This window comes from Malus domestica, chromosome 06, assembly GCF_042453785.1.
Source record: "Malus domestica chromosome 06, GDT2T_hap1".
Lineage (NCBI taxonomy): Eukaryota > Viridiplantae > Streptophyta > Magnoliopsida > Rosales > Rosaceae > Malus > Malus domestica.
In genome coordinates, this window is record NC_091666.1 from 8,607,976 (window position 1) to 8,623,270 (window position 15,295).

Genomic DNA, 15,295 nt, shown 5'->3' on the forward strand with positions numbered 1-15,295 from the left:
ATGTTATTGTTATTGGTGTTGATATGATGTGAGCAGGGTTTTCTCCCTCTCCCTCTCTCTCTCAGATTACCTCTCCTTCTCGCTCAAACCATCATCCACCTAGAGCAGCGACGTCGAACTCCGAGCAACAACAACGACGACCATCCACCTAGGCACCTATCCAGAGGATCCATTCTCTAATGTATTTGATGTTATGTTATCAGTTTTGTATGATTTGATTTGAGTTCGAAATTTTGGTTGTTTTTCTTCACAAAGCTTGTGGATTTGGGTTTGAAATTTGCAATATGTGTATTGAGTGGGCTCTGTTTCGTCCCATATTGAGATGCAACAAAATGAAAGCAAATGAATAATGGATAACATATTTCATGTTAATGTTATGTGGCAGGTTATGGAGTGCAAAGAACCTACAAGATTAGATTGTGAGTCATTACCTAGTGATGAAGATGATTTACAAGGTGTAAGTTCTTCACCTACTTGTCAATCTCAAAGCCATGATGGTTCTTTGGGACATCTTCAGTTGAATAAAAGCAAAGAAATAATGGGAGATCTAGAACTTGGAATGGAGTTTAGTTCTAAAGAGAGCGTATACGATTATTACTACAACTATGCTAGAGATAAGGGTTTTGACGTGAGGAAGCATCATTGGAAAAAAAAAAACAATGCAGGTATTGTAACAAGAGTAACTTACACTTGTTCAAGACAAGGTTTGGAAGAAATGACGAACCAATTGATGGTACAACTTATACTTAACCAGTTTCAAGGGTTGGTTGTGAAGCCCACATGACTTGCCTTCTTAAAAAGAATGGAAAATTTAAGATTGTTTCCTTTGATGCAAATCATAATCATGCTTTGGTTCGAACCCCTATGAAGCACATGTTGAAGATTAATCGTAAGATGTCTCGAGCTCAAAAGGCGCATGCTAATGATGCAGATAAGTCAGGAATACCAATAAAAGCAATTATGGAATTGATGAGCAGAAAAGTTGGTGGGCGAGAGATTCTTGGGTTTCTTGATAAAGATTATCAAAATTACATATATCAAAAGCGAAAGACAAACATGGAAAAAGGAGATACTAGGGCTATATTGCAATATTTTCATAAAATGCAAGTGAAGGACTCGTCTAGTTTTTACTCGATACAGCTTGATGAAGATGATATGATCACAAATATGTTTTGGGCAGATTCACGTTCAATAAGTGATTATGGTCTCTTTGGAGATGTCATTTGTTTTGACACAATGTATCGGACAAATGAGTATGGTAGACCATTTGCACCAATTCTTGGTGTTAATCATCATAAACAAACTGTAGTTTTCGGTGCAGCTTTGCTATATGAAGAAAGTGTTGATTCTTTTACATGGCTATTTGAGACTTTCTTGGAAGCAATGTCTAGGAAGCAACCAAAGACCACATTGACAGATCAATCTGCTGCAATGGCTAAAGCAATATCATAAGTTTTTAATGAATCTAACCATCACTTGTGTGTTTGGCATATTTATCAAAATGCTGCCAAAAATTTGAGCCATGTGTTTAACAGGTAAGGATGAGGAAGAATGGCTTTATGCATGGAATGATATGATTGAGAAATATGACCTCAAGGGAAATAAGTGGTTGAAGGATTTATTTGCTGTGAAGGAAAAATGGGCATTAGTATATGGGAGACACACTTTCACTGCCGACATGATGAGTACCCAACGCAGTGAAAGTATGAATAATGTGTTAAAGAAGTACTTAAAACCAAGTCACAGTCTTTTGCATTTCTTTGAGCATTATGAGAGGCTTTTAGAAGATCGACGATATCAGGAATTAATTGCAGATTTCAAGATGATGCAAACTACACCTATGTTATTAACTAATGTTGAGATGTTACGACATGCAGCGGAGATTTAAGCCCCAGAAATTTATAGACTATTCCAAAGTTAACAAAATTTATATACAAAGTTAACAAGTCTGGGATGACATATGAGTACAATGTAACTTATAATGGCAAACCTCAAGAGCATTTTGTCAAATTTGAAGCTTTAACAGAAGGAATCACATGTAGTTGCATGAAGTTCAGTTTTGTTGGGATTTTATGTCGTCATGCATTAAAAGTGTTAGACAAGAAGAATGTGAAAAGAATCCCGCATGATTACATTTTAAAGCGATGGACAAGAGATGCAAATGGTAGAAGCATAACTAATTATCATGGAGGTGAAGGTAATGACCATGCTAAGGAGTCTATGGGGAGGCGTTATAGATATTTGTGTCGTAATTTTCGTGAGATGGCATCCTTGGCAGCAGAACATGAGAAATTCACAACATATGCTCATGAGTGTTTAGTTGATATGCTAAAAGGTTTGGAAGAATTGAAAAAAAGTTTTTGTCAAGATAATACATGTACTAATAAAATATCAGAAGGTCAAGCTTCAGTACGAAAAAGTGGAGCAATAGAGCAGAAGGGTCAAATTTTAGATGGTAAAAGTGTTGCAAGTGAACAGAAATGTCAAGCTTTTGATGGTGGAAGTGGTGTAAGCGAGCATAAGGAAATGATACAACTTGATGACAAGTGTGAGATCACAGCACGCGGAGTTAAAAGAAAAGCTACTATTGGACATCCGCATAATAGATACAAAGACCCGCTTAAAAGGCGTGTGAAGCCACAAACAAAAGCCACCAAATCTTCAATAAGAAAAGGCACCCGCTTGAAAGTACATGTCCTAATTCATCATAAATATGTTATAACTTATATATCATTATGCCCAATTATGTGGATTATGTTTCATTTAGGAATTATTTTTTTCATTATGAATATAACAGGATTGTGCTCCTTTTAGTGGCAATTCAAATGAGCAACAGGTTACTCGACATGGATATCCTATGTTCAATGTGCTGACTCAAGTAAGATATCATTTTCATATTTAATTTTGTTTTGTTCACTGTTTGATAAAAAGAAGCTCCATATAAAAAAAATTATGTTTTTAGCAGGGACCCTATATGAATGTTGGAACCCAAGTATCATTTCCAAGCACAAATATAGGTGCAACTAATCAGCACGAAAGCATGCCTATCACTAATCAGCAACTTCTTCAGCTTCAGGTAACTAGTATAATTTAATTACTGTTATCTATCGTACAAATGATTTCTGTTTATATATGTATAATTTTCTGATTATGACATATGTTTATATATTTCACTATTATAGGGATCATGTATTGAGAATGGAACTCAAGCACCGTTTTTGGGTCTGTTTACAAACTCTCATAATAGCATTCCTCTTATTCAACAATTCCAGGTAACTAGTATAACCTAATAAGTATTGTCTTATTGTTTTTAGGAATGATTTTATTTAATATAATTTGTTTTGTAATTTATAGGAAGTTATAATGCACCATCATGACCTTTCACAAATTAATAGTGCAAACATGGGGATTGGAAAATGAGAAGATAAAGACCATGGAGGCAATTTTTGTTGAATTGGAGAAGATGTCGTAATCATTTTGTTGAACTTGTAATGTATTAAACAAGTGTGACTAAAATGATATATCACAAGTCAAGTGCTACTTTGGTGATAATTTTGGAGATTGCTATTACTACTTTGGTTTTTGTTCATCAAACGACAAAATTTCTCTTCACTAAATGTCTTATTTTTCATGTACTACTAAGGAGCCAAACTAGTTTCATATGTTGATTTTCTCATGTACTCCTCTGTAGGTGTCTTAATGTAGCTCTGCATCAATACACATAACACTCTGACCACATACACAAATGACAATGCCCTAATTAAGTAAAACTAAATAAAGGAGAAAGACACTTTCAGATGTACATGAAAACAAAAATGGTTTCCTTGAGAATACATAAGGTAGTAAACTCTGTTTGACTTATAGAGAAGATTTGAAAGAGGCTATCAAAATATACAAATATAAAACAAAAGTCTCTTACTCGTTACAGATTTATAGATTCCAACCCAAAATTATAAACGAAACTAAGACCCTCTCATACCAATTTGAGAAACAATCTATGTCCATATTAGACCATAATCATCAACATATACAAAGACATTATTTATATCAGATAGACATATCAACTTTTTCAACTCTAAGCATCTGAGACACGTCAGTGATACCTAGGAGGAGCCTGTGCTTCTATCCTGGTCCTCGTAATGAACATCCTGCACACAAATTGAAGGAAAAATTTTGTCCTAGCTAAGAACAAGTATGAACATTTGAATACATATGCAAGCTATAAACACTTTAAAGTAGGCATGCATCCAAAAACAATTCATAAAACCCATGACTTTCAAAGCCTAGTATATGGGGAACCAAAAGACTCTTTAACAACATTAAAGAGAAGTAAAGATTTAGAGTTTCTTTACCCTTGAAGCTCATCCTTGTTTACACAAGGGATTCACCCAAGTGGAGGGCCTTCAAGTCACCTTCAAGCTCCTTGAATCTTGCTTGTGATTTTCCCCTTTTAGTGCTCCTTTGCTCCTTCAGGATGTGAGGAAAGGATCTCCAAAAACACCAAAGGTTTGGTGTCTCTAAGTCTCCACACCAAGGGTGAGGTGTGAAGATGAAATGGATGACTTAGAGAAGAAAAGATTGCTAGCTAAATCTTCCCTAAGTGGCTGGCCTCTTTGTAGAGAGAAAGAGAGAAAATGTTTCACCTCTTTGCCTCAAAGAAAACCCTAATGAAAATAAAGCTATAAAGTTGCTTTTATACTTCATTACATTTGGTGAGTGGCAAACTTGCAATTAAGCAAAGTCTCACACTCACCCCTTATGGCCGGCCCCTTGTAAGTGATTGGGCTTATTGCCCATTTTGTTTTAGTTGTCATACAACTTAAACATAATGGGCCTTGTGGACCAAAACGCTTTTGGGCCCCGAAACCCAAAACCAACTTAAAAGCCCAATACGAACCTTTCGTAAAATTAATTAACTAATTAATTAATCTTGACCATTCTTCAATTAAACCATTTAATTGCATATCCATTTCATTTAATTTCTTCACTATCACCCTTACTCGGTGTACGATCCATTAGGTTCCATTTAGCGAGGTAGTGGGCGATTGTTACTCTTAACGATCGATTGTGAATTGAAACCACATTTCAATTCTCCCTTTATGATTAGTGTTTGCTAGTCATTAGGGCTTCCACAAACCATGAGTGACACCTAGCAGTATGTCATGGTTACCCAAGCTAAGTAGAATTGGTTGGAGAACCTATCCAGTTACAACTACAATGCAATACGGTCCTTCTCTAATACAATACTCTTAATCACATTGTTTAAGTGATAGTTTGTTTCATGTCTACTATCCAATGTGATACATATCTATATGATTCCCTTGAATATGATTTGGAACAAACTTCCTAAGTCATATTCATATGCTTTGGCCAAAGACTTTAGAATCATATCCTAGAGTATTCTCCTGCCACCATGGAAGGTTAGAGATCCCTTGTTGTGCATTCATATGCCTACACGACTAGATAGCTTGACCCCAACAATGCCGTGGACACTCCGATGGAATGCCGTTGACATAATCAAAGATCAAGGACCTAACCATTAGACATCTATGATGCCTCAGGTCAAAGGACTACTTTGCATATTGCAACTTTAGAGTTCATACATGACATGTATGTTCAAACTCTCTTTTGATCGTTGTTCAGTGTACTCGATTACTCTTTCGAGCACCTATGTGTTTGTCTTAGTGTACAACATTAAATGACTTGAGACTAGTCATACTCACGCTTGAGTCAACATAACACATACTAACCTTAGCGGATTGTCAATGCCCAATTGGCAATCCTATGGCTAGGAACGTTTTAGGAATGAACATAAGAGAATGGTCTCGATAATCTAACTCACTTAGATCACTTGTCTCTTAGATCAAATACATCCCTTGGATTCCCTTATTGCTTAAACACATGATACAATAAATAGTTATTAACAATAAGCTTTGCCCTTCATTAAACATATAAAAGTTTAATACATTAAGTATTCCAAAAGCTATTACATCAAATGAGTGGCTTTGTGGGCATACTTCCAACACAAATGACCCACAAATGAGATTCGAGATATTTTGGAAAACATATGAATATGGTAGCTTTCGTTATATGGGCGTCACTGAATGGAACAAGTTGATTACTAGAATCTTGACAACTCCTAGAAAAAATGGAACACAATACATTTTAAAAAAGTGACCAAATTGTAAAACCAATCAAGGGGCATGGAAATGGAAAAAGGAATCTAATACTCACAGATGCAAAATGTTTGACATCGCGGTGTTGGAAACTCTGCTTTGTATGGCTTTGCCCTTGTGGCTGTCCTTTATGCAGCTCTTCAACCTACTTGTATCCAAACACAAAAAAAGAAAACATACTCAAAACTATAATAAATAAAAAACCCAAAAACCCAGAATTCGTGCAGCTGTAAACCTTGATATACCAACACCAATAACAATAACAAAACGGACGAAAATAGCTTACTATCGAATAATACATCAGAGAATGGATCCTTCGGTTCCATTAGAATTGAAAAGAATATGGAGAAGTTAAAAGAATTGAATTCAATTTTTAAATAATTCGAACAAAATTAACAATGACAACAGCAAACCCTAATAAGAGAAAACCCTGCTCACATCATAAAAATTGAACATAAAAATTGAGAATGGAGAAAAAGAAAGATGTAATTCTTCGAAAACATACCCGATTCCTTGTTTTTCAAGATCGTCTGACTTTTCTATTCAATTTTGCTGCTTGTCGTCGTTGTTCGGAGCTTGCCATCGCCGCTCTGGGTGGATGGTAGTCTGAGTGAGAAGGAGAGGTAGTATGAGAGAGAGACAGACAGGGAGAAAACTTTTCTCACAGCATAAAAATTGAACATAAAAATTGAGAATGGAGAAAACAAAAGGTGTAATTCTTCGAAAACATACACAATTCCTTGTTTTTCAAGATTGTCTGGTTTTTCTATTCAATTTTTCCAGTTGCCGTCATTGCTCAGAGCTCGCCATCACCGCTCTAGGTGGATGATAGTCTAAGCGAGAAGGAGAGGTTGACTAAGAGAAAGAGGGAGAGGGAGAGGTAGCGTGAGCGGGAGGGAGAGGTAGTGTGAGCGGGAAGGAGAAGGACGATTGAAGATTGAAGTCCTCTGTCTTTGGGATGGGAGAAGATGCCGTTAACTAGGCTCGGTTCGTTTTAAAAAAAAAAATACATGTGTTAAGTTCTAATTGTGCCACATAGATTTGGCAGTATTAAGGGTCCTGACTGTTCAGGACTCAAGTATTGTCCATAATAAATTATCGTAATAAGTGGCATGATTTAATGTTTTTAATGTTTAAGAAATCAATTAATCTGTTGTTTGTTCTATTTAGATTTGATTTTGGGTCTAATTAGAATTTGACTGATCTATTCAATTTTGCTGCTTGTTATCGTTGTTCGGAGCTCACCATTGCCGCTTTGGGTGGATGGTGATCTGAGTGAGAAGGAGAGGTAGTATGAGAGAGAGACGGCCAGGGAGAAAACCCTGCTCACAACATAAAAATTGAACATAAAAATTGAGAATGGAGAAACCGAAAGGTGTAATTCTTCAAAAACATACACAATTCCTTGTTTTTCAAGATTGTCTGGTTTTTCTATTCAATTTTTCCAGTTGCCGTCGTTGCTCAGAGCTCGCCATCGCCGCTCTAGGTGGATGGTAGTCTGAGCGAGAAGGAGAGGTTGACTAAGAGAGAGAGGGAGAGGGAGATGTAGCGTGAGCGGGAGGGAGAGGTAGTGTGAGCGGGAAGGAGAAGGACGATTGAAGATTGAAGTCCTCTGTCTTTGGGATGGGAGAAGATGCCGTTAACTAGGCTTGGTTCGTTTTTGAAAAAAAAATTACATGTGTTAAGTTCTAATTGTGCCACATAGATTTGGTAGTATTAAGGGTCCTAACTGTTCAGGACTCAAGTATTGTCCATAATAAATTATCGTAATAAGTGGCATGATTTAATTTTTTTAATGTTTAAGAAATCAATTAATCTGTTGTTTGGTCTATTTAGATTTGATTTTGGGTCTAATTAGAATTTGACTGATCTATTTAGGTTGCTTATGATCTTTGTCACGTAGGTTTGTTTTATTGTGTTGTTTAAGGCCCTTCTTAATGCACTCTTTATCCTTATTATATAGTTAGAGATTCAACATCTTTGTAGTTTTCGTTCTTTATCTCAATTTCATTGGCTCAAAGTCAAAATCACACCTTATGGGCATGTGTCATGCTAGCTTAGTTTTTGCCAATTGGAAAGTTTTCAACAATACTCATTGTAAAGCAATATATATATGTACTCTTAATTGGACAAATAGTCCTCGAAGTTATAGAGTAATCAAAATATAGTCCTTGTGATAACAAAAATTAGAATTTAAATTTCATGTTAATTGGAAGACAACTACGACGACCATATGTCTAATTAAGCCTATATATACATACACACACACTTGAGAAACAAAACAAAACAATCGATACTTACCATGTGAAATTATTGCTTGTTATAGGCTTTTTCCAATGATCATGATGTTGGCTTATATCTAAAGGATGTCAAGATAGCCTTTGGGTTGACCGGCAGCGACGGTCCTGAGGATTTTGGGCTCTGTGGGAGACTTCAACGGGGATCCTTCAAAAGTATAGAATTTTAGTTGCTATGTTTTCTTCAACATATTAATTTTTATGATTATATGTAATTGAGATGATGTAAAAAAAAAAAATATCTTGGTGCGGTAACAATTGCACTGCAAGAACAATATGGTATATCACTGCACATTTAAATCTATATACTATACATACAGGTAAAATAAAATCGAAATCAGAGTCCTTCCTAATTAGAGGGGCCCTGTGTAGTGGCACTACTTGCACACCCTCAGGACCGGCGGTATTGACCTAATAACAACCATCAATAATATACTGAGTGTGGCTAGAATAAAAATGAAAACAGAAAGAGTTGTTGCAAAATGCAAGGTATACAATGAAGTTATGCTAATAGCAAATAGACTTCTCCAATTCGAGAGGCGAACATCCAATCTGGGATTGCTATGTTTTTTTAATAAATTACTTTTGTTTTACTTTAAGAATAATCAACTACAAAATAAAGCTGTTCAGCGTTTGATAAACTGTATTTTTAAAAGTGTTGTAAGTACTTGATAAATAATGTCTTCGTTTAAAAATAATGAGTTTTTTTATAGGAATTAAAACTATTGTAAAGGCTCAACTCCGTTTTTTATTAAAGCAGTTTTTTAAAACAACCTACAACTTTTAAACCTGCTCTCTAGAGGTCATTAGTTTTAAAATAAACAATATATTTTATACAAAACACTTTTTTATTACTTACTTTAAAGTGAGGCCATTTTTATTTGAAAAAAAAAAAAAAACCAATCCCAAATTTTAACATTTAACTTAAAAAAACTCAGCCCAATATAGGCTCAAATTTTAACATTTAGCTTAATATCTCATCTGACACACCCCGTCCCGAAGGAGGGCGTGCTGGCCGTCACGTGAGTGTGACGTAACCATTTACACAGTTCGGAAGCTTTAAAAAAATACAATTACTATGATGAAACACCCGAGGGTGAGTCCTACTTTTGTAACTTCTGTCAGAACACCGCTGGATTCCGCTTAGCCACCAAAGCTCTACAACTAGAACCTGGAGGGGCGCAAAACAAAATTGAGTGGGTCAGTACAACAAGGTTTTTCGAAAACATTTCATTTAAAACATTTCTAACCCCTCGCTGTAAAACCTGTATACTTTCCCAGAAAATAGCATAATAGCATATAAACATATATATATTATCAAAAGCTCAAATTACAATCCTTCAACGCTTTCCAGAAAGAATATGTCATGCCATGTCATATGCCAAAATATAATATAAATGCATCAATATAAATCAGGCGAAATAATAAATCAACCGGAGACCCTACAGTGGTCCTGTACGGCTGATTCTATAGCTCAATATCCCATCCAGCCGGAGTCACCAACTGTGACCTGTAAGGCCCTGCCGGAGTCACCACTGTGACCTGTACGGCACTACACTGCACATAAGTCGGAACTACCTATAGTAGTCTGTACGACTAATATGGTGAAATAATACGCTCTAGTGCTTCTCTCATCAATCATCTGTGCACATAATCTAAGGTCACCTACCAGTCGCAACCCCTCTAATGGTCTGTACGACTGGCATGTCGGAACCACCTCTAGTAGTCTATACGACTAGCATCTACTTAGATCCAAGGTGAGCGTGTGATGCAGGGTGACTAACATAAGCACTAACACCAGAGGTGCAGGTTATGAGCTCTCAACATAATTCACATCATCATTCATTCATATAAACCATATAAACTCACCTGATACTCACCTGTGCGTCCACAGCACCAATTCACATATATATATATATGCATCAATATCAATTCATATAATTTTTTTATATGCATCATGGCAATTGAAAACATACTTTCATATAAATTCAATTTCTGGGACAATTAATAGTATATAGGTAATACGAAAAAAACAAAAACTGCCCACTCACCTGGAGTTCGCCCAACAACTCCGTAGCACCACACATCAAGGCGTCAAGACGATCCGCGCCTAGAACAATAATCAAATCCAACCTCAGAATTCATATCGATGGAATATATAACTTATATAAGACACGTCACTACGTAGTTCGGTCCAGACGATCTGCAACTCAGATTTCAAATCCATAACTTCCAGAGGTCCACAATATACCTCTAGGACATCATCCTAAAATTTTATTACCATCCAACGGTCGGATCTCCGTCAATTTCGGAAACCAAGTGACGGTTAACATTTTATTTTATGAACTTACAACTCCAATTCCGAAAGATCCGTAAATCAGATTCCCGATCCGTAAGTTCCTATAATCCTCAAATATTACGTATTACAACGTATCAAAGTTTGGTGACGATCCAACGGTAGGATCGTCAATTCACATTTTCACCTAACCACGAATCGAAACGAACTTAGGTTCAATTACTCAATTTACGTCCATCAATTATTAAAACTGAACCTAGAACCTTAAACACATGCTAAGAATGACATTGGCGGGCCATTGGCCACGCGCCGCCGCACGGGCCGCCATGGGTGGCGGTCGGCCGTCCCGGTTCGCCGGAAAATCCAACTATTTCCAAAAATTCTCAAAAACTACAGAATTAAAGATCTCAATGAGGAGAGCAACTTTCATACCTGTGGCCAAGGCCAATTTGGCCTGGAAACACTTCAAATTCATCAAATTCCGTGCGGACCCTAGAATTGGGTGAGCTTCAATTCGACCTCCAAACTTGTTCCAACGCCTCTACTACTTCTTGGGCTTTGTTCTAGGTCCTAAAGGAATGCTAATGGTGTTAGTAATTGAAAGAAAAAATTTCAAGATTTGAAGAATTTAGACAAGAAAGTCGCGGCACCCGTGTGGGTGTTCTTCGCGAAATCACCACGAAATTCATTGATTTTTGGGGTGAAACGTGAAGAGGGAAGGCCTAGGTGCTAATTGGGAGTGGTACCTTGATCCAATTCATCGGAAAATTGAACGAGAACGGCGAGAACCCGCCGATTGGAAGGCACGGGTCGCACGGGTCAAGGATGACCCGTTTCCTCCTTTTCCCCCGTTCACCACTCTCCCTCCTTTCCCTCCTTTCCTTCCTCTGGTTGGTCAGCTTCTCCCTCTCTCTTCTCCTGATTCGCTGGACTCCCTCCTTTCTCTCCCGGAGCTCCGGCTTTCTCTTCTTCTGGTTGGGCAGTTTCTGCCCAGTGCCCAATCCTCAATCTTCTTCTTCTTCTTCTTACGCGTACACACACACCAAAAACCTTATTTCACTTAAATTTATTTATTTTTGTTTTCCCTTACATCCAAGCCATCCATTTAATCTTCATTAAATCTGGGCCATCCAAATTTTAATAATAAAATTTATAAAATGCCCAAACTTCAAACTTTAAAATCTTTTTCGTTATAACTCCAAATAACGAACCGTCTACGCCCACGCGTCCGTAGCGATGAGTACTTCGAGGATATGTCAAGAAAACAAATCTTAGATGGCACAACATGATGATTAACCTCGAATAATGCACGTACCTCAAGGGGCACTTTTGTAAAATCCTTTATTAAAACTTTAAAAATTCTTAAAATTAGGGACGGGCTGTCACAATCTACCCACCTTAAAAAAATTTCGTCCTCGAAATTTACACAATCTTTACAATCCATCGATATCCATAAAACAACTGGAACACATCCCTCTCATTCGATCTTTTGTCCCAAGTAGTTTCTTCTGCTGAATGATTCCTCCATAAAACTTTTACCAAGTACACTGTCTTATTTCTCAGGACTTCCTCTTTCTATTCCAAAATAATCATGGGTTCCTCATTATAAGCCAAATCCGGATTAATCTCCAAGGCTGAACCGGAATCATATGCGACGAATCTGCTACTTTGTAACGAAGCATCAAAACATGAACTACACTATACACCTTATCCAATCCCGAGGGTACTCAAACTTGAAAGTATTTCACCGATTCCTTCAATAGTCAAAGACGGCCTGATGTACTTAGGATTTAACTTGTCTTCCATTTCGACCCGAACCGCACCTTTCCAAGGTGATAATTTCATAAATATCCAATCTCCTGCATTACACGTCCGGTCAGTGGCATGTTTGTTTGCTAAGCTCTTCAACCGATCTTGGCTCACTTCCAGGTTAGACTTAATTACTTGACTATTCCGAGTAGTCTCCTCCACTAACTCAGGGCCTTGAATACCATTCGTCCACAATTCTAACAATTTTTGAAACACAAAACACAGCTTTCCACGGCATTATGGCGTTACTCTAAGGAACAAACTGAAAGGACCAACATACCCAAGAAGTTCAACAGATCCGTAAGCCCAAATCTCTTTCCCATAAGATAGATAAATAACTGTTGCACTTCTGGAAAGGTTACTGCTCTTCCATTGAAGAATACTGCGCTGATTTAGTAAGCCAATCAATTATCACCTCAATTTCATCATAACCATCTCATGAACGAGGAAACTTGCACACATAATCTATATTAATATTTTCTCATTTCCGCTGTGGAACGGGAAGTAACTACATCAATCCAAAAGACTTCTTTCTTCCGTTTTAACCTGCTGACAGATGATACGCCTACTTACATAGTCCACCATTTCTCTTTTCATACTCGGTCAATAGTAAAATGTTCGAATGATATGATACATTTTAATACCTTCAGGATGCCTTGTATAAGTTGAACCGTGCGCTTCGTCCGAAATTGTTTTCTTTAATTCCATAAAATTAGGTACATACATTTTGTTCTCTTGCATAGGCATGCCATCTGATTCTCTAACTCTGAGGTCCTTCTTTTTTCCGTTATTCCTTGCTTTAAATAAATTCTTGAATTTCTTCGTCAAACGTTTAAGTCTCGAGTACGACCTACCAAATAGGCCTAACTTGAAAATTAGCAAGTACATTTTCTTTTCGATCTTCCATTCCTAACTTTACTCCAGTAGATCTCAAATCCACAAGAAGATGAACATGGCAATCGTACCAAGCATTAATTCTCACTGGGGTCTTCCTACTAAAAGCATTGGCCACAACATTTGCTCGATCACCCTAGTCATGCAATCATAATCACTAAGCAACACAATCCACCTTCGTTGTATAAGATTAAGATACCTCTGAATAAACAGATATTGGAGACTCTTATGATTCATAAAAATCTTGCATTTCTCACCAATAATATAATGTCTCCATAACTTCAAAGTAAGAATGATAGCCGCCAATTCCAATCACAAGTAGGGTAATTCATCTCATGAGATCTCAATGGCCGTGAAGCATAGGCAATCATCCTACCATGTTGCATCAACACGCATCCAAGAACATTCAAAGAAGTATCACTATAGACCACATAATTACCACTATCGTCTGGGAGTGCAAAAACAGATGCATGAGTGAGGGAATATTTTACTTGCAAGCTTTACTCACAATTTTTCATCCCACTCAAACTTAACCTCTTTTCTCATCAATCTCGCCAAGGGCAAAGCAATGATTGAAAAATCCTTTACAAACGTCTATAGTATCCTGTTAGACCAAGAAAACTCAGTACCTCAGTGACGGCTCAAGGTTGTTCCCAATTTTCCCCAGTTGTCACTCATTGAGGAGCTATCTGAATACCTTGTGTAGATATCACATGTCCCAAAAATGCCACTTGATTCGTCCAAAATTGACATTTGCTAAACTTAGCATACAACCGAGGTTCCCTCAAACATTTTAACACCAACTCAAAATGACTAGTATGCTTTACTTTCATTAAGAGTATACCAGACCTCAACTCTTTCCTGGAAAACACATAGGCACCTCTAAGCTGATCAAACAATCATCAATGCGCGGCAATGGATAACGGTTCTTATTCGTTACCCGATTCAATTACCTAATATCCATACATATTCTTAAAGTCCCGTCTTTCTTCCTTATAAACAAAGCTAGGGCTTTCCAAAGTAACATACTAGGTTGATTGAAACCTTTGTCAACCAATACCTGTGACTGAATTTTCAATTCCTTTAGCTCTGTAGGAACCAATCTATAGCATAAAGTCTGTCCATGCCTAATGAGTTTTGAACTTGAGATATTATTCCCAATAGCATTGTGCCTAAACAACTCAATGGTCACTTGGTTAACAAGTTTTAATTTGTAAATTAAATTAAAAGGAAAACTAATGAAAAAGGCTTGAAAACTTTGAGTTTTAACGATAAAAACAGAATAAAGGGTAAAGAATAGTAATAAGATTGACTTTTTGGTGTAAAAATTTAGTTTTTCGTTAAAATGAATAGTACCATGAGCTTTTTGTTAATCCTTGTAAATGTATTTTTGTTTCTAAATATAAAAAGTTTGTAATGCATAATAACTTTTTGGGAGTACTAATGAGAAGTTGACAACACCATATGCAACGTGCTTATTCATACAATGATTGGTAAGTACTTCTTAATACAATAATTTGAATCCGGATTCTCTTTGTGAAAATCTCGGAGATTCGTGAATTGTGTCCATTCATCGTACATCGTGCGATCAATTTTCATATAGTATTGTTCGTGTTCAATTTTAAATTAAAATAATTTAAAATAATTTCTTATTACACGATGTATACGATTCATGAATTCCCAAAATCTTCACAAAGAGGATCTGGAGAAGATTCTCATTCCAATAATTGATGCATGTTTTAGCACTTTTGGTGTCAAACTTCCTTGGCACGGGGATTGGAAAAACAAGTAGCTCTGTATTTTTACTAGCAATATACAATTCT

At 36.7% G+C, this 15,295-nt stretch overlaps 1 protein-coding gene and 1 long non-coding RNA gene across 2 annotated transcripts; one reads left to right on the forward strand and one right to left on the reverse strand.

Moving 5' to 3' along the window:
- Positions 1-894: 894 nt before the first annotated feature.
- Positions 895-1,452, forward strand: LOC139196775 (protein FAR1-RELATED SEQUENCE 5-like). The gene has a single exon (XM_070823116.1). The coding sequence runs from the start codon at positions 895-897 to the stop codon at positions 1,450-1,452; it is 558 nt and encodes a 185-aa protein (XP_070679217.1).
- A 2,491-nt stretch (positions 1,453-3,943) lies between these two features.
- On the reverse strand, positions 3,944-11,792 carry LOC139196997 (uncharacterized). Its single transcript, XR_011581950.1, has 7 exons — positions 11,516-11,792; positions 11,202-11,339; positions 10,525-10,583; positions 8,478-8,621; positions 6,682-6,782; positions 6,235-6,321; positions 3,944-4,148 (listed from the first exon to the last, which is right to left on the reverse strand). It is a non-coding gene; the product is annotated as an uncharacterized lncRNA (long non-coding RNA).
- Between the last annotated feature and the right edge of the window lie 3,503 nt (positions 11,793-15,295).